Source organism: Salvelinus namaycush, chromosome 12 (genome assembly GCF_016432855.1).
Source record: "Salvelinus namaycush isolate Seneca chromosome 12, SaNama_1.0, whole genome shotgun sequence".
In the NCBI taxonomy this organism is placed as follows: domain Eukaryota; kingdom Metazoa; phylum Chordata; class Actinopteri; order Salmoniformes; family Salmonidae; genus Salvelinus; species Salvelinus namaycush.
The window spans coordinates 43,395,744-43,415,693 of record NC_052318.1 but is presented as its reverse complement, the minus strand read 5'-3'; the positions used below and the strand labels follow the sequence as shown (position 1 = coordinate 43,415,693).

General features: G+C 42.9%; 3 protein-coding genes across 6 annotated transcripts; 2 read left to right on the top strand and 1 right to left on the bottom strand.

Moving 5' to 3' along the window:
* Positions 1 to 936: 936 nt before the first annotated feature.
* LOC120057567 (radial spoke head protein 6 homolog A-like) lies at positions 937 to 5,955 on the top strand. The gene is made up of 7 exons (XM_039006150.1): positions 937 to 1,031; positions 1,117 to 1,345; positions 1,466 to 1,756; positions 1,862 to 2,311; positions 2,397 to 2,541; positions 5,468 to 5,585; positions 5,715 to 5,955. The coding sequence occupies exons 1-7, from the start codon at positions 937 to 939 to the stop codon at positions 5,953 to 5,955; spliced, it is 1,569 nt and encodes a 522-aa protein (XP_038862078.1).
* A 3,896-nt stretch (positions 5,956 to 9,851) lies between these two features.
* On the bottom strand, positions 9,852 to 14,487 carry LOC120057275 (alpha-soluble NSF attachment protein-like). Its single transcript, XM_039005831.1, has 11 exons — positions 14,304 to 14,487; positions 13,872 to 13,954; positions 13,661 to 13,777; positions 12,234 to 12,280; positions 12,015 to 12,092; positions 11,830 to 11,885; positions 11,617 to 11,701; positions 11,412 to 11,516; positions 11,254 to 11,322; positions 11,013 to 11,063; positions 9,852 to 10,924 (listed from the first exon to the last, which is right to left on the bottom strand). The coding sequence occupies exons 1-11, from the start codon at positions 14,396 to 14,398 to the stop codon at positions 10,823 to 10,825; spliced, it is 888 nt and encodes a 295-aa protein (XP_038861759.1). The 5' UTR covers positions 14,399 to 14,487; the 3' UTR covers positions 9,852 to 10,822.
* Positions 14,488 to 14,740: 253 nt separating this feature from the next.
* Positions 14,741 to 19,483, top strand: LOC120057273 (E3 SUMO-protein ligase ZBED1-like). Of its 4 annotated transcripts, XM_039005828.1 has the most exons (3): positions 14,741 to 15,158; positions 15,267 to 15,365; positions 15,607 to 19,483. In XM_039005828.1, the coding sequence occupies exon 3, from the start codon at positions 15,627 to 15,629 to the stop codon at positions 18,300 to 18,302; it is 2,676 nt and encodes an 891-aa protein (XP_038861756.1). In that variant the 5' UTR covers positions 14,741 to 15,158; positions 15,267 to 15,365; positions 15,607 to 15,626; the 3' UTR covers positions 18,303 to 19,483. The 4 variants fall into 4 exon arrangements, with proteins under 4 accessions (XP_038861756.1, XP_038861758.1, XP_038861755.1 ...); XM_039005830.1 differs by lacking the exon at positions 15,267 to 15,365 and having other exon boundaries at positions 14,741 to 14,970; XM_039005827.1 differs by lacking the exon at positions 15,267 to 15,365.
* The last annotated feature ends 467 nt before the right edge of the window (positions 19,484 to 19,950 follow it).

Sequence of the window (19,950 nt, the reverse complement as noted above, 5' to 3'; positions counted from 1 at the left end):
GCACAGGAAATGCAGAATTATGCTCCATCTGAGGAAGGGCGTAAAGAACAATATTATAAACTGAGGATGAACAATTGGAAAATTGTGACTGCACCTCTATATTTGTACTGGCTCTTAACACCATGAACATATTGAAAGTAGACACTGATTCTTGTTCATCCCAAAATATCTATGTTATGTGTCCTTAGTTTTGTATTTGTCGAAATTGCCTGATGCACTGGGGCAATCTAGTGGGAAAAATATTTACTAAAATGTAATAGATTTTTCTTTGGAAGGCCTTAATAGAAAATCTCTGTCATGAGAAAAAAAGAAAACAGCTTTTTGTTTGTTATATTTGTCCCATGTCTTTTAATTGTGGCCAATTTGAAACAAACAACGTATAGCCTATGCATATACTGATCAGCTCTCTGTCAAAGGTGGACATGAATTCAACCTTTATTTACGGTTTTTGATTGAGAATGCTGAAGAACAGAACAGAACAGAAAACAGAAGACTGTTTTAGGAGGGAAAGGCTATACAGACACACCTGACCTGCAAACTGACATTTCATTTCAGAATTGGTTAGGGTCAGAGTTAAGGGTTTAGTGAGGGTAAGCTAAGGATCAGTTTTAGAGTTTTGCAGGTCAGCAGTGCCAGGGGTGATGGATGTGCTGCCACTTGATGGACATTCTATGCATAGCAAAGTACCACGAGCACAGCAACAGTATTGTTTACCTTAGCAACGGGCTGCTCGTGGTGTTTTTTTACTGGTGAAGAACAAGAACTTGGATAGCTAGCATACCCCCGATGCCTATCGTTTGAGATTTTGGAAGTTTTAACGTTTGGGAAAAGTGTTGATAAACAACCTGAACTTAACCACGACACTGGTGCGTCGAGAACAGTAATCTGTTTTACAACAGGACCGTTTTTTGTTGAGTTGTTAGGAACGCAAGAAAAATGGCAGAGGGAGCACTGAACGACCAAAGGGAGCACACAGCGATCTGCTTCAAGGCCTTTATGCTCAAGAATAGTACAAAAAGCAACCTCAACCTGTGAGTATTTGAATGATTGCCATAGTGGATAGTGAAGGTAGCGTGCTAGTTAAGTGAGTATGACACTGTTCTCCAACCTTTCCAGCTATGACCATCTTTCACGATTACTGACCAAGGTGATGGATGAGCGTCCAGAAAATGTGGTTGACATAATTGAAGACATGAGCCGTGAGGTGAAGCAGGAATTGCTGCAGGACAAGCAGAGCACCTTGAGAGACATGCCACTGGCAACGGCTGCACAGCTCTTGGCTGAGCAGCAGAGGTTACTGTTTTCACGGAGAGGGGGTGATGATGGAGAACAAGAGGAGGAACTGGTAAGAGAAGAAATGACCAAGGTCCTTGCACATTCACTTTACCAAGACTGATTTGGGGAATGAATGAGCAAGTTGTATAGTGTAATCAATAATTATTTCAACTTGTCTGTGTCTCATTAGGTAGAAACACCGCTCCCCAATGTGAGTGAGCTTGGCTTCTTCCTGGAGCAGGCTGGAGTGGGACTGGGTAGAGAGGAGATGCTGAGGGTCTTCCTGGCACTCAAGCAGCTGGTGGATTCCCAACCACTAGTGCGCTGCCGACTTTGGGGCAAGATCCTGGGCACAGAGGGCAACTATCTCGTTGCTGAGTGCGAGTACAGAGAGGGGGAGGAGGAGGAAGAGGGTAATGAGGAAACAGTGGAAGACGAGGAAAGAGATGGAGAACCTCGGGATGATGATGAGGAAGCTGATGTGGTGGAAGTGGTGAGTTACTGAAAAAATAGCTGTCTTACAGTATGTTGCTTTCATATTACGTTTCTTCTAGTATGAAAAGTTTATGATGACTTTGCATTTTAGATTGATACGCTCCCAAGATCCACCTTCAAGCCCCCGCCTGTGGTGCCAAAGGAGGACAATCGCACAGGTGTGAACAAGTTTACTTACTTTGTGTGCAGAGAGCCCGGCCTTCCCTGGGTGAAGCTGCCCACTGTCACTCCCACCCAGATCACAGCCGCACGCCACATCCGCAAATTCTTCACAGGGAGACTGGATGCCCCCATCATCAGCTATCCTCCTTTTCCTGGCAATGAGGCCAACTATTTGCGAGCCCAAATTGCTCGAATCTCTGCCGGCACACAGGTCAGTCCCCTCGGGTTCTATCAGTTTGCAGAGGAGGAAGGTGAGGAGGAAGAGGAGGGAGCCCGAGACAGCTTTGAAGAGAATTCTGACTTTGAGGGAATTCCTGTTCCTGAAATGGCAGAATCTCTATCCACCTGGGTGCATCATGTCCAGCACATCCTTCAACAGGTAACACTCAAACAAATTAATTTTCTAATGTGATTCTGATAAGCCATTTTTTGTGCCCTGAAAATAATCACATGGCCTCTCCTAGGGTCGCTGTGTGTGGGTGAACCTGGCTGACAAGCCTGAGGATGACTTTGAGGAGGAAGCAGATGAAGAGGAGAAGGAGGAGGAGCCTGATGAGCCTGATCCAGAGGTGGGGCCTCCCCTCCTCACTCCACTCTCTGAGGATGCAGGTCAGTCTATTCCAGAGGAGAACAACTGCCCCCTCTCATTGAAGCCACGGAAGTTAAAGTCCGACCGCGGTACTGAAGGCATTGTTTGCACAAAACATGATCCCCATTATAGTGAATGGAAATATGTCAATCTTCATGTAAATAAATACAACATTTTAAGACAATCATGGTACCAATAATTGCTTCTAATACACCAGATGTATGTCCTTGAACCAATTATTTTTAAATCGCACAGAGAAGAAGTTATAATTTAGTTGCTAATGGCAGCCTGCAGTACCCCGGTCGGTCTTCAACTTGAGGTACTCAATGAGAAGGGGCAGCACTGAGCTAGCCTGCAACGTCACTTCCTGGAGTAGCTCCAAATAGAAGAGACAATAAGCAAAGACAGTACGGTATGAAGATAGGCTTAAACTGCTCTCCAATAGAAATCCCTGATCAAACTTGTAGGCGATGTCATGGCGACGTTGGCTAGCTAGAAACACAGAATGTGCAAGCCGTCAAATCAAAGGCACTCATTTTTGATGAAAATAAAAACGTGTCACTTTCACAAGGTTGGAGTAATAACATGTTCAAATGCATATGACATTGGCTCAAATCTAGGTTGTGCCTTTAGATTTCGAGAAAATTCACAACTAAGGAAGAATTTTTCACTTCTCATTGACCTCTCAAACCCCAAACCCTGGTCTGCTAAGTCTGCTTCGCAAGCATTCCCAGAAGTCTGGCAATGTTTTGTCTTTGGGTTTAGAAACTCTGCTATAAGGACACAGCTGACGCTTACACCGACTACATGGTTTGGGGGTGCTGTCGAGAAATATCCGCCAACGGGCGAGGGAGGGGGATTGAGGAAAAATATTGACCTGCTCATAGAGTGCTGTCACCAGGAATAATAAAGGCCTAGTTCACTGATTTAGTTGAAAAAACACCATGCCGGAGTAATGAAGGCCTAGTTAGATGTTTTTTAATTATATACACTGCTCAAAAAATAAAGGGAACACTAAAATAACACATCCTAGATCTGAATGAATGAAATATTCTTATTAAATACTTTTTTCTTTACATAGTTGAATGTGCTGACAACAAAATCACACAAAAATTATCAATGGAAATCAAATTTATCAACCTATGGAGGTCTGGATTTGGAGTCACACTCAAAATTAAAGTGGAAAACCACACTACAGGCTGATCCAACTTTGATGTAATGTCCTTAAAACAAGTCAAAATGAGGCTCAGTAGTGTGTGTGGCCTCCACGTGCCTGTATGACCTCCCTACAACGCCTGGGCATGCTCCTGATGAGGTGGCGGATGGTCTCCTGAGGGATCTCCTCCCAGACCTGGACTAAAGCATCCGCCAACTCCTGGACAGTCAGTGGTGCAACGTGGCGTTGGTGGATGGAGCGAGACATGATGTCCCAGATGTGCTCAATTGGATTCAGGTCTGGGGAACGGGCGGGCCAGTCCATAGCATCAATGCCTTCCTCTTGCAGGAACTGCTGACACACTCCAGCCACATGAGGTCTAGCATTGTCTTGCATTAGGAGGAACCCAGGGCCAACCGCACCAGCATATGGTCTCACAAGGGGTCTGAGGATCTCATCTCGGTACCTAATGGCAGTCAGGCTACCTCTGGCGAGCCCATGGAGGGCTGTGCGGCCCCCCAAAGAAATGCCACCCCACACTATGACTGACCCACCGCCAAACCGGTCATGCTGGAGGATGTTGCAGGCAGCAGAACGTTCTCCACGGCGTCTCCAGACTGTCACGTCTGTCACATGTGCTCAGTGTGAACCTGCTTTCATCTGTGAAGAGCACAGGGCGCCAGTGGCGAATTTGCCAATCTTGGTGTTCTCTGGCAAATGCCAAACGTCCTGCACGGTGTTGGGCTGTAAGCACAACCCCCACCTGTGGACGTCGGGCCCTCATACCACCCTCATGGAGTCTGTTTCTGACCGTTTGAGCAGACACATGCACATTTGTGGCCTGCTGGAGGTCATTTTGCAGGGCTCTGGCAGTGCTCCTCCTGCTCCTCCTTGCACAAAGGCGGAGGTAGCGGTCCTGCTGCTGGGTTGTTGGCCTCCTCCACGTCTCCTGATGTACTGGCCTGTCTCCTGGTAGCGCCTCCATGCTCTGGACACTACGCTGACAGACACAGCAAACCTTCTTGCCACAGCTCGCATTGATGTGCCATCCTGGATGAGCTGCACTACCTGAACCACTTGTGTGGGTTGTAGACTCCGTCTCATGCTACCACTAGAGGGAAAGCACCGCCAGCATTCAAAAGTGACCAAAACATCAGCCAGGAAGCATAGGAACTGAGAAGTGGTCTGTGGTCACCACCAGCAGAACCACTCCTTTATTGGGGGTGTCTTGCTAATTGCCTAAAATTTCCACCTGTTGTCTATTCCTTTTGCACAACAGCATGTCAAATGTATTGTCAATCAGTGTTGCTTCCTAAGTGGACAGTTTGATTTCACAGAAGTGTGATTGACTTGGAGTTACATTGTGTTGTTTAAGTGTTCCCTTTATTTTTTTGAGCAGTGTATATTTTTTGTCATTACTAGACGAAACTAGACGAAACCTTCACCTTCACCAAACCCTTAACCCAGACCCTAACCTAATTTTTAATAAATTCTGACATTAAATATCAGTTTGGGCGTCAGGCGTATCCTTATAGCCTTTTTCAGCTCAAACTGCGCATTTTATGTCTCCATGAGACGCCATCTTAACCAACTTCATTTGGCTTCAATGCGCTATTGAGTCTTCACATAGGAATTAATGGTGTCACGTGAGCGATGGCTTTGTCCATTCATATATAATCATTGGTCTATTCTCAGTCAGTTGGTTGGCCTACATTTTCACTCCATGCTGGTGGCATGTCTATTATGATCATTCCTCTCTATGTGTTAAACTCCTTTCAACTGCATTTCAGAGACTACCAACACCCCTCCCTGGAGCTCCAAGATGTCCTCCACCCTCATCTCTCAGTTTGCTATTGCAGTGCTGCGCTCAAACCTCTGGCCAGGGGCTTATACTTATGCCAGTGGAAAGTAAGATTGAGTGTCATTTATTTATTTTTAGAACTTTGTAGGGATAATGTATTATATATTATTATAACTGTGGGATACAGACAATATCCCCAATCAAATAAATATGTTTTTTTTTGTTTCCTAATTTAGGAAGTTTGAGAACATCTACATTGGTTGGGGCCTGAAATTTGCAGGGGAAGGGTACATCCCAACTGTTCCAACAATGCCCCAGAGAGAATACCCCAGTGGGCCAGAGATCACAGAGTCCCTGGACCCCAGTCTGGAAGAAGAGCAGGCCCTGAAAGCAACCCTGGAGGAGCAGAGGGCTGCCCAAGAAGAGACAGAGGGCCTGGGTGAGGACGAAGAGGAGGAGGAAGAAGAGGATGATTAAAGATGACTTTGTAGTTAACAAACACTACATTACAAAATAGGCAACATTTACTGTTGACTAAAGCCAGAGGGCTCTATTCAATCCGCGTTGCAAAGTTCAGCTTTACAGCGTGATTGAAATTTAAAGGCAATGTTCCGGCTTTAGCTGAGACTGCATTCATGGTAAACGCTGCGTATGTCGGCTCAAAATTACCTTTACATTTCTACTGCGGAATCTGTAACGCTTCAGTGATAGATTAAATAGAGCCCCTAATTTATTAAGAACAAATAAAACAATTTGCACAGCAATGTCCACTGAGAGAACAATGCTTGTTCATGTTTTTTTTATTAGTCAATTTTTAAAGATTATTACAGACAAACAGGTAGAGAGCAAAACACACACTGATCCCCTACCAAATCCAACCCACCTTCACCCACCACGCTCCAACAGTGTCCCACCCCAATACCAGATTTTAATGAAACAATGTTTGTGCATTTAATTGACCTACTTTTTTAGACATCAGACCGTAGTCAGATGTGTTGGCAAGGCAGACTTCACTGTTTATTACTTATCACATGAAGCAGACAAGTAACTCAATACCTCAGTAATTGCTCCTGTCCTTAATTGGTAATGTCAGAACATGTGGGGTGAGCCTTCAATAAGTATATACAGTACCAGTCAAAAGTTTGGACACACCTACTCATTCAAGGGTTTTTCTTTATTTTTGCTATTTTCTACATTGTAGAATAATAGTGAAGACATCAAAACTATGAAATAACCCATATGGAATCATGTAGTTACCAAAAAAGTGTCAAACAAATCAAATCAAAATATATTTTATCTTTGAGATTCTTCAACAGTAGCCAACCTTTGCCTTGACAGCTTTGCACATTCTCTCAAACAGCATCATGAGGTAGTCACCTGGAATGCATTTCAATTAACAGGTGTGCCTTCTTAAAAGTTAATTTGTTGAATGTCTTTCCTTCTTAATGCGTTTGAGTCAATCAGTTGTGTTGTGACAAGGTAGGGGTGGTATACAGAAGATAGCCCTATTTGGTAAAAGACCAAATCCATATTATGGGAAGAACAAATAAGCAAAGAGAAATGACAGTCCATCAATCAGGAAAACTTCAAGAACTTTGAAAGTTTCTTCAAGTGCAGTCGCAAAAACCATCAAGTGCTATGATGAAACTGGCTCTCATCAGGACCGCCACAGGAAAGGAAGACCCAGAGTTACCTCTGCTGCAGAGGATAAGTTCATTAGAGGTACCAGCCTCAGAAAATGCAGCCCAAATAAATGCTTCAGAGTTCAAGTAACAGACACATCTCAACATCAACTGTTCAGAGGAGACTGCGTGAATCAGGCCTTTATGGTTGAATTTCTGCAAAGAAACCACTACTAAAGGACACCAATAAGAAGAAGAGACTTGCTTGGGCCAAGAAACACGAGCAATGGACATTAGACCAGTGGAAATCTGTCCTTTGGTCTGATGAGTCCAACCAGCATGGCTGCCACAGCATTCTGCAGCGATACGCCATCCCATCTTGTTTGCGCTTAGTGGGACTATCATTTGTTTTTAAACAGGACATTGACTATTTGACCAAGGAGAGTGCTGGAGTGCTGCATCAGATGACCTGGCCTCCACAATCACCCAACCTCAACCCAATTGGAATGGTTTGGGATGAGTTGGACCGTAGAGTGAAGGAAAAGCACCCAACAAGTGCTCAGCATATGTGGGAACTCCTTCAAGACTGTTGGGAAAGCATTCCAGGTGAAGCTGGTTGAGAGAATGCCAAGAGTGCAAAGCTGTCATCAGGGCAAAGGGTGGCTACTTTAAACACATTTTTGGTTACTACATGATTCCATATGTGTTATCTCATAGTTTTGATGTCTTCATTATTATTCTACTTTAGTAAAAATAAAGAAAAACCCTTGAATGAGTATGTGTGTCTAAACTTGACTGGTACTGTATATCTCTTTAACCATAAAAGAGCATGACAGAAACAAGGTAGAGAATAAGAAAGCCAGATTTTGTATTCATTTTGTATTCATTTTGCATAAAAACAAAACACAGAATGCATGGCAATGTAACGCAATAGGTAAAACATTTCATTATTTGTTGAATCTCTGCTAACCCTGTGAATTAGGTTAAAAACCATTCTGTAAATGAAATGAAGCAGGATCATTAACTATCATCATCCTTCTGTTTAATCTGTTGCGCTGTAATACAGATGTTTGACTAATGTGTAATGGATATACAGTTCAAGTCGGAAGTTTACATACACCTTAGCCAAATACATTTAAACTCAGTTTTTCACAATTCCTGACATTTAATCCTAGTAAAAATTCTCTGTCTTAGGTCAGTCAGGATCACCGCTTTTTTTTAAGAATGTGAAATGTTAGAATAATAGTAGAGAGAATTATTTATTTCAGCTTTTATTTCTTTCATCACATTCCCAGTGGTTCAGAAGTTTACATACACTCAATTAGTATTTGGTAGCATTGCCTTTAAATTGTTTAACTTGGGTCAAACGTTTCAGGTAGCCTTTCACAAGCTTCCCACAATAAGTTGGGTGAATTTTGGCACATTCCTCCTGACAGAGCTGGTGTAACTGAGTCAGGTTTGTAGGCCTCCTTGCTCGCACATGCTTTTTCAGTTCTGCCCACAAATGTTCTATAGGATGAGGTCAGGGCTTTGTGATGGCCACTCCAATACCTTGACTTTCTTGTCCTTAAGCCATTTTGCCACAACTTTGGAAGTATGCTTGGGGTCATTGTCCATTTTGAAGACCCATTTGCGAGCAAGCTTTAACTTCCTGCCTGATGTCTTGAGATGTTGCTTCAACATATCCACATAATTTTCCTGCCACATGATGCCATCTATTTTGTGAAGTGCACCAGTCCCTCCTGCAGCAAAGCACCCCCACAACATGATGCTGCCACCCCCATGCTTCACGGTTGGAATGGTGTTCTTCGGCTTGCAAGCCCCCTTTTTCCTCCAAACGTAACGATGGTCATTATGGCCAAACAGTTCTATTTTTGTTTCATCAGACCAGAGGACATTTCTCCAAAAGTATGATCTTCGTCCCCATGTGCAGTTGCAAACCAGTCTGTCTTTTTTATGGCGGTTTTGGAGCAGTGGCATCTTCCTTGCTGAGCGGCCTTTCAGGTTATGTCGATATAGGACTCGTTTTACTGTGGATATAGATACTTTTGTACATGTTTCCTCCAGCATCTTCACAAGGTCCTTTGCTGTTGTTCTGGGATTGATTTGCACTTTTCACACCAAAGTACGTTAATCTCTAGGAGACAGAACGTGTCTCACTTCCTGAGCAGTATGACGGCTGTGTGGTCCCATGGTGTTTATACTTGTGTACTATTGTTTGTACAGATGAACGTGGTACCTTCAGGTGTTTGGAAATTGCTCCTAAGGATGAACCAGACTTGTGGAGGTCTACAATTTTTTTCTGAGGTCTTGGCTGATTTCTTTTGATTTTCCCACAATGTCAAGCAAAGAGGCACTGAGTTTGAAGGTTGGCCTTGAAATACATCCACAGGTACACCTCCAATTGACTCAAATTATGTCAATTAGCCTATCAGAAGCTTCTAAAGCCATGACATCACTTTCTGGAATTTTCCAAGCTGTTTAAAGGCACTGTCAACTTAGTGTATGTAAACTTCTGACCCACTGGAATTGTGACAGTGAATTATAAGTGAAATAATCTGTCTGTAAACAATTCTTGGGAAAATTACTTGTGTCTTGCACAAAGTAGATGTCCTAACCAACTTACCAAAACTATATATAGTTTGTTCACAAGAAATTTGTGGAGTTTTAATGACTCCAACCTAAGTGTATGTAAACTTCCGACTTCAACTGTATACTACGCGTTACCTCTTATTAAATCAAGCTACAAGATCATTTTAAACAAAATATTTAATCAAAGAATAATCAAGATGGGAAATAAATTAAAAATGGTTATGTGCAAGATTGTAATAAGCCACCACCTTTATGCACATGGGCAGGCTGCTAGGAATCATCTTAGTTCTACCCATAGCACTGAGGTAAATCTATCTCCCTGTGTGGGAATTTAAAGCGATTTCCTTTGGAATGACAACATATAAATAGTATCTATTGGATAATAAAACAAAATTCAACAGGTTAACATTTAAGAGATCAATAAATAATGATTAAAAAGGGAATGGCTGCTAGCAGACTCCTCTGAAATAATGTATACTCTTCCAGAGTTGAAAAATGTGTACCATCTCTTCCAAAGTCTAAACCCAATATAAGATGCCCAACGAAAACTTCTTTGGCTGATGACGTTCCTATTGTGTAAAACAAGAGCAGCATTGAGCAATGCCCAACATACTTCAAATAAGTAAATTAGAAGCCTTGACATTTTACAACGGAAAGACTGTTTAACAAACCAGTTAATGACAGTATGTTCCAGTACTATATAATGTTGCCTCTGGAAATGTCCAGGACGTACATTACCTAAAAGCATGAGCACTTTGAGAGTGACGCGGAGTTACTGTGACAGAAAACAACACATGACAAGAAATAAACTACGACAATGTTTAGTCTCAGGTAATTATCCATCTTATTTGGATGGGATAGCTACACTTCTTTATCTACCTGGTGCTATTCTACACAGGATTTTGCCAGTAGTTTATCTTTGGGGGTCTGGGCCAGGACCCTTATTGCTTGAAAACACATCAGAGATTGATAAGTGGATAGACAGGAAACACGCATTTAAAGGGTTCAATGCCTGTGATTAAAGGATGAGACCAGCCAGAGAGAAAAATGGAAAGTTATTCAGGAATGTGACATGATATATATAGCGGTAAACTTCCAGGTGTGTTCTGATGGATTGGCAGAGGGAAGGATTAGCGAAGGTCGCTCTCATCATCCTGTATTTGTTTCTTGATCCGAAGTAACATAGTGGTGTTCCACTGATCCAATCTTGAGATGGAGTCAAAGTCTTTCACCTGTTAGAGAAGGAGAACTGGTTTAATGGACAAACATAATTTAAAACATGTCATTCTGTCATCATGGAATGGCATGAGAAAAACCTACCGCATCAGTGAATGCATCCACATCATGTTCCTCATATGCATCTAGAAGTTTCTGTTAAAATTACAGCAGAAGACATTTTATTGTACACCGTCACAATACTTATCCCTCATTAAAAATGTGTCATGTTTGCTTTTATATCCACTCAGATTTAAAGCCATTCAAAGAGCTGTTTAACTTAGAAAATAAAGCAGAAATACAAAAAACACAAACATAGTGACCCATGATTTAATAATAGACCTACCTTAACCAGTTTGCATTCTCTAGCGTCTGAGAAGGCTGGGAACATTTCCTCATATCTCTGTACAGACAGCTGACGGTAGACAAGAGATCAGGGCAAAGTCAAAACTACTACATAGAGGCAAAGTGTTAAAGTGTAGGTAGGAGAAAATAAAGACTCACCCTTGCATTAAGCATGTCCACACAGAAGTGACAAAGAGCTGCTTTGAAGAAGTGGTCTTTAGCGCCATACTTCAACAGGACGCTGTCCATTGCATAAGTTCCGATCTAAGCATCACACAAAAACAAACTCAGAAAAAGGTAATTGGGAAAGCCCACTATAGCAGTTAATCGGTAATTTAATACACATGCATGGTTAAATACACACCTGTTCATAAATTTCAATGGCTTTTTGGTACTGTTCCAGTTGGGCAGCATATGTGGCCACTTTCAAAAGGCACTTATTTGCAGCACTAAAATTAGATTGGCAGGAAAAGAACCAGTTCAAAAGACATTCACAAAACACTAAAATAAATGTATGAAAAGTGGGATGGATTAGATCAATAAAACCATAAGAGATTATGCCAGAACATTGAAACACCTGTTTGACTCCTCCCCTTTGTAATAATCTGCTGCCTGTTCATAGTGAGCAATGGCCTGTGGATTAAAGATGCACATTTACTAGTCATGGCCTCTCATTAATATCAAAGGCTGAAATATGTGAAAGATCGATTAAAAAAAACAGTACATTACAGGATACAACACTATAATGCTCTGGTAACTGACCTTATCAACGTCTAACAGCTCACTCTCGTAGATCTCAGCAATAGATATGTGGTGTTTGGCTGCAATGGTGAAACGGCCCTGCAGACCAGAAGAGGTGGAATAATGATCAACACCATACAGCTAGTGCTCCTGAACACTAGGCACTATCATTGAGCAGGCTTGATATTTAGTTATTTGTTACACTGTGTAGTAAATGCAGAAATACTCCTAGCTTCTCACCATGTCTGTGTAAATTTCAATGGCTTGGTTCAGGCAGTTGATGGCCTCTGTGGAGATGAAAAGTACATTCAAATGGAATCAAAGCCACACAGGAATCACTGTTTACCTTGGATCTTCAGTGTAGGATTCTAATAGGGCAATGGCCACCAACCGGTCGATCGCCAAACATTTCTGTCAAAAATCCAACGATAAAGCCTTGTGTTCCTATTTTTTTTTATTGGTCTCAGGCTGTTGGTGGTAGGTGCAGCCAATTCAGCTGCCCTGTGCGCCAGGTAGGCAAACTGTTGCCATTTCATGTGTCTGAAGGTACAAACTCTGCCTTCCCGGTGGGCCTGGAGAGGAAATCAAGTGCACTATGCCATCCATGGCCAATCAGATTGCTCAGATGACCGAGTCTGCAGTAACGTAGCAGGCATAAAAGAAATCTACCGCAACATTTATACTGTGAGATTTCAAAACGTTTAAAACCATGACTAGAGAGACTGTCAACGAATACAGCAAAGAGCTGCTGTTTTTAATGAGTGAGTTCATGTTTAAGTTCTTACTCAGCACTGTCAACACCTTCTACTCAACACTTATAAGCCATAAAATGCACGTTCTTTCTATTTCCACTCAGCGCTACAACAAGCAGTGCAGCAGTAATGAACGAGTAGGAAAGTGTATCTATAGGCTTGCGTTGTTATTATTAGCGGGTTTGGGTCTTTTTTAATATCAAGGAATATTTCACTTTCTCTGTTCATAAGAGTAACAACATGAATTTGTGCATGAGACAGAAATAATGCGGTGCGACTCGAGTTTCACCATCAGCTGGAAGACGGTGTCCCTTTTTGGTCAGTGTCAGTGGAGGAAAGGGAGAACAGAGGGATGTTGAGAGACGGACCCTCAGTCTCCTGCTCTCTCCCTCCGCTGAGACTGACCATCAGATCCAGGCACCATCTGCCCAGTAAAATAAAAAGCAAATGATTTAAATGTATGCTCACTCAGCTGTGCCTCACAAGTAATACAACAATAGATCTATTACTGGTGTGATCATATAGCCTACCTCAAATTTTGAAATATATATATTTTTTATGTCCTGAACAACAATGCATTGGCAGGAAAATTTAAGCAAAGCTAGTATGTGGTGTTAATGTATTGGGCCTATAGCTTACTGCACAAACCTCATTGCTACAGTACTGTTTTTAATTGGTTAATGTTGCATAGGCTTACATTTTTTAAGTCGTGTTAATAAAAAAATCAGAGCGGTAGATCTCGGCTTGTATTTTGACTCAGAAAAGGTTGGTGACCACTGTAATAGGGCATATACAGTGGCACACATTGTTCAACCCTTGAGGATATAATACAATTTATATTTAATGTCTGTTCCATAAACCCAACTATAATTTTGATAATGCAATTGTAATCTCTTTAGTAAAAATGGGATGTACCTTGTGGGTCTGCTTTTTTGAAAGCATTGCCTGCATTAAGTAAATTGATGGCTCCATCAAGTCTGTTGTCCATCTGCAGATGGAGGTGTGCTGCTTGGGAGAATGCGTTGCCAGCAGCTGGAACAAAATGTGAACCAATATTAGGTTGGTTACATCCAACACAATCCCTCGTGTTCTAAATATCCACTATAAAACTCGAACCAAATCTTACCACTCCAATTTTTGGCCATTTTGAACATGTTTGCTGCCCTCACATACATGTCACACGCTTCCTCATATTTCCGGGATGAACCTCTGGAGAAATACACAGATAATGCTGTTTAGACCTTACGAATACTACATATCAATACCAAACATGTTTGGCATGGCAATGAACTAACAAGGCAAAAATTCGATATAACCAGGCTAGATGAAAAGGGAATATTTGACTGAATACTCCCTGTTGTTCACAATTTGGTGTAGCATAACTAGTTAGCCAACGTTACCGTCACCGTATATATAGTTATTCTTAGGTGAGTATTTTCGTAGGTCCATACTTTGATGTTAAAATACTTATGGGATGGGGATTTGAATTAGTAGTAGGTAGCTAATACAATTCAAATAGACAAGCTAACTAGGATAGCTAAACTTAGTAGGCACATACCCGAACAACGCCCCAAATCCTCGTGAGGATTTCCTCTTTTTATCAGCCTCAGCGATGAGAGCCAAAGCCTCCTTCTCTTTCCCAGAATTATCCATATTTTTTAAACAATGTATTATTCGTTAGCTCTGGAAATTGTGCGTGGTACGCAATGCAGAACACAGTAAGCTCTGTATTTACATTTAGCCACGCGTCACATCCGTTGTTATTATACGGTCACGTCACACTGAAGCCGGAAGTACAAATCAGGTGATCTGTCATAAAAACACGTGATGGTAGGCAGCACTGGGCGTTTCGTCTGTTGCAAATTGCTTTGCAACAGAAACCGTTTACTACAAACGGAAACCGCAAACGACAGTTTCTATTGGACAAATCCCATTTCGTACCATCTGTTTCGGTAAACGGGTTCCATAATGAATACGCTCCTGCTGTGATACATTGTTGTAGGAAGAATAATTCTGGATACATTTGTGTCATTGCGCGTATCACCGAAATATTACTACAAACAATGGAGGACTATCAACCACTCAGTTGAAGTTTACATAGACGTTTTGGCTTTAAATTGGATGCTAAAAAAAGCATAGTTTACTGTTCTCATTGTGAGCAAAGCTTTTCCTACCATCACAGCAATATACGCTTGCAATACCATTTGCGGGGGGGGAAAACACAGGTATTTTAGGATATCATATATGCGTTCATTTGGGCAAAATTGTATTTGGTTATTTGACGGTTTCTCGTTTTTAAGAGCTTATCTGGAGCGCATGAACGTTAGACTATAACCCAAAGTATTTGATCCTTTACGGGTCAAAGGTCTCCAGCTGTTGATAGAGAAACAACGGGCGCCGTAATTTTATGAAGGTATTCACGTGGGGTTCTTATATTTGTGTGAATGTTTTATTTTCCATATTCAAATTATTCTGGACTCTAGATAATTAGTGGCTGGTTGGACATAATTGTTTATCTCAGGTGATCAACGGTCCCTAGTCTGAATTGAGACAGGTTCCTAAACTCCTGGGCTCAAACTCCTTGGCGGTGAAAATATTTCAGTCAGGAGAACATCTTGAGGTCATTATTCTGTTTTTATATATATAGAAAAGAAAATCTCAATGCATGCCAAAAATGATGGTGTATCATAATCCAACAATGTTTGCTGTGCCATTTTGAATGAGTTGTTGTTGTTACTGTGTAGTAGGCTACTGATCGAGTTATATGGCAATTATTTGTACATCTTAATATTTGGAAGCTATGTAACAAAACACAATTTAAACAAACACTGAACAAAAATGTTTTTTATCTTCTATTCCAGTGATCTCCGACAACTCTAACATGGATTTCCGAGGGTACCCCCTGTCCAGCAGTCTGGCCCCAAATTTGAGGAGAAGGGGGGAACGGGGAGCAACAGGACTGGTTCTGGATAGGCGCAAGTCAACCGTTTGGAATTACTACATCCAGCTTAATGAGATGTATGTTGAGTGTAATATATGCAAGAGGCAGTTGTCTTTTCACAATAGCACTACGACTATGAGGGAACACCTTGTCCGCAAACATAATATACGCGACAACGCACCACCTGTACTTGATAACACAGCAGTGGCCGGGGCCCCGATTCCAGCTACATCACTCCAGCCAATGGCCCAGCCCGGATTCCCCTGCAACATCTCTACTACATCTGCCACAGCCAACACATGCATGTTCCAGACAGATTTGCACATAGTTGTAAAAGAGGAGCAGCAGGATGCTGACTTATCTCCTGAACAAGGGACGGCCAAACGTGCCCGAATCACATGTGCTCCTCCCCTAGATGTAGGAGGCGGTGCCAATGCAATCCCTGTCACCAGCCAAGATCTGGAACCGTCAAACTCAAATACTGGATTACTATACAGTGAGAACAACAACTTTGGTGATACCAACCGTAGTGGTATCACCACCAAAGAATCCAATGGCAAGCGTACTGGGGTTCTGACTGACCTAATATTGGAAATGGTGTACAGGGACTTGCAACCACTGTCTGTGGTGGAGGAGAGGGGATTTCGTCTTCTATTGAGCTGCTTAGAACCACAGTACCCAGTGCCGTCTCCCTCTCAGCTTGGCAGCCTTCTTTGGCATCACTATGATGTTCTGAAACGGCACCTGCAGCAGTATCTTCAGTCTGGCCTGGCTCCACGTTGCATAACACTTTGCACTGAGTACTGGCAGTCCGTAGCAGGTTGTGCGGTGGGAGCAGGCGGTCGGCTCTTCTTCACTGTAAGTGCACATTTTGTTGACAAAGACTGGCGCTTGGCCCGTTGTGTGCTGCAGACCTGTCCCATGCCCGATATCAGAGAGAAGATTTGTGAAAGAGGTTTCCTTCAATTTGGGGACACGCTGAAGGCAGTTCTCTCTGAATTCCATCTTCCCCAGAGCTCTGTTTTCTGTGTTGTACATGACACTCCCAGGATCTCAGAGGCCAGAGGGACTGAGAATATGGGAGTCCCGAAAGAAAAAGTTAATCGTACTGCTGGACCACACCAATCACCTCAGGATCTCCCAGAAGGCTGGGTAGCGTTACACTGTGCAGGGGAAGCCCTCAAACTCTGCATCCAGGACGGACTATGGATGGAACCTGTCAGACAGGCTCTTGCGGAGGCCCGCAGGATTATCTCACATTTCCAGCATGACGCACCTGCTGCCGCCGCTCTGATCCACAAGGCAGAGGCGGCGAATAAGGCAGGCGCTTGTCTAGTGCTGGATGACCCAGGGCGCTGGGCAACTGCTATCGACATGTGTGAGAGTCTGCTCGAGCTGAAGTGGGTGGTGAGCTCAGTTCTCGAGGAGCAGAAAGCTGCTCCAAATTTAGCGGACCACCAGTGGCGTCTCCTCCAGGAACTGGTGCCAGTACTTAAGACCGTGCGCATCGCTGCCTCCTTCTTGAGCGAGGACATCAATTTGTCCATCTCCGCCCTTATGCCGTGCCTGCATGGCGTATCTCGTGTCCTAGAGCAACACATCGCAGAGACCAGCTGCCCTGTGGCTCGGGGAGTAATGGAGACGGTGCGGTCAGGGATGGAGCGACAGTGGAGACTGGGTGAAGAGGAAGCCTTACTGGACAGCCCTGCCGTCCTCTCCTCATTCCTGGACCCGAGGTTTAAGGAGCTGCGCTTCCTCAGCCCACATGCACGTAGTAGGCTGCACGACAAGGTCAAGGAACTATTATCTGCTCAAGCACAAATAGAGGTGGAGGAAATGAGCAGAGAGTGTGACAAAGGAGGCGAGGATGAGGATGGCGAAGAGGGAAGGGAAAAGGAAGTGAGGAATCGGGGATTGGATCACTCACAGTCAACCATCGCTCCTCTGGATTCACCTGTGTCCTGTGAATCAAATGAAGAGGGGGACATTATTGTGCTGCAGCAACAGTTAAAGAGGCTGTCCCAGACTGCCCCGTCACAGGTCAGTGGAGAGGGACTGGGTGAAGGCTCGCGCTGCAGTGCTGGAAATGGTCCCAGGAGAGTAGCAGGACTGTCTAGCCTGTTAAAAGGAGACCTGCAGCCCCCTGCTTATAGGCAAGTGAGTCATGTGGCCAAAAGCATGTACGACATACTGCTTGGAGAGGATCCCACTGAGCGAATGCCTGAGATCCACCAACAGCTGGAGAACTACATTGCAGAGCCGCTGTGCAAACGCAGCCTGTCACCTCTCCACTGGTGGCGCTCTAAGGAGCATCGCTTCCCTGCCGTGGCCAGACTTGCCCGCACATTTCTGGCTATCCCTGCTACTGCTGTCCCTGCAGACAGGGCCTTTGCTCCTAGAGAGACTACTGTTGCTCAACGCAGGGCCATTCTGGGGCCCCATCATTTAGATCATATTCTATTCCTTCACCAGAACAGCGACTATGTGGAGAAACTGATGGGAGGGTCTACGGGGCAAGAAGAGAGGGGCAGTGACAGGAATGGAGCCAAGCAGACTCTGTATCAGTCTTTAGTGTCCTACAAGAGCAAGGCTTGGGTGGGAGGGGAGAAGTTGTGATCAGTCTACATACCTTATTTTCTAAAGTAAAGAACTATGTTGTGCATAGGCCTCTGAGAAAAGATCCATCCATTCATGCCCAAGATTTATCGGACTTCAACTCATCTAGGTGAAGAGTTTGAAAAATCAACGACAAGGCAAAGCAAATAATACAGCTACTGGACTCAAAAGACACACTCGTGTAGCGTCTGTATTTACATGTAAAATAGTGTCTGGCCTACATATCTACATTTGAGTTGTGGTTTACATCATACATCGTTGTAAAGTGCTTTCAGAAATATGTAGCCTATGTGTAAAGGTGTGAGAAGTTGTAGATGTACGGTCACTCTTGTTGAATGGCAACAGAAATGCATGTTATTCTTGGTTTGCATAAAGTAAAAACACTGGTTCAAATGAGAAGCTTGTACAGTAATTGCAGCATGATGTCGATTTAGAAATGAGAAGCGTCTCAAACACTAACTGTGAAAAACTGTTGTAATTAAAGGAATGGTTGAAAACAACATTGTTCAGACAAACACATTTATTTTAAAACACCTGAGTGAGACAAGTTTAACTTTCATCAACACTCTCACATAGAGGACATGCCAGTCAGGTAAAGGCCGTACTCTTCCTGAACTAGTGGATTGTTCATCAAGAATTTTAACTTAAAGAACATAACACAAGATCCAATCCAGAAGTGTTAAACTCAGGCCAAAACTGTTTGTGAGGAGCGGGCCACAGTTCAGTAAATACATTCTCTGTTCTCAGCTGCCCAGGATCTAACCCTGATTCATATTCATTTTTTATAACCAATTGTCAATGTCTTGTAGTTGTATACAAAGAGTAATAACTCCAATAATAACTGAATTCTTTTACAATGGATTATTCAATTGAGCATACCAGGCAAACTTTGGCTTTCATATTGACACAAATGTAATTAAAACCACAGGACCTTTTAGCAAGGATTTCAGGTTGCTTAAAAAGAGCATGTTGTTTAGAAACTTTAGGACAATGTGAACCAACAATAACAGAACCAGTTGTCCAACAACAGAGAATGACAAAGGAACATGAATGCAACATCACATAAAGTTCTAAACCTTATAGTAAGTAGGGTAAGTTTTCTGGAGAGAAAAAAAAACATGTCAATTGTCGTTGCTTTCTATAGTTAAACATTATTTTGAAGTGATTTTCAATAAATACCTGCCAATATGAATTCATAGTGAGTGAATTTCGGTCATGTGTAACATTTCGACGTATACTTGACATGTCAGTAACTGAAACAGTCCTGTGCTCACCACTATGTACTATAGAGGATTCCTCTCGTACAGTAGAGTAAAGGCACCTTGGCAGAGTCCTGACCTGGAACTCCTTGATGAAGGTTGTCTGCAGGGCAGCCCATAGGCCAGACATACCTGGTCAGCCACTCCCTCTCCTGCTGCCGGTGGGTTTTCATATGAGCACTACGACTCTTCACCTTGTCAAATACCCTGGAGGGGGACAGAATTATACATGTCAGTATGATGACGTGAGAGCGATCAAAGGTGCTCAGAAATAGAGGGGGGTCAACATGTCATCCTGGATTAATTAACCAAGGGAATGCTCAACAAGACAGAAATGTTTTGCGATATCATTGCGATGTGTCCCTGGCATCGTTTTAGTGAAGTTCCAC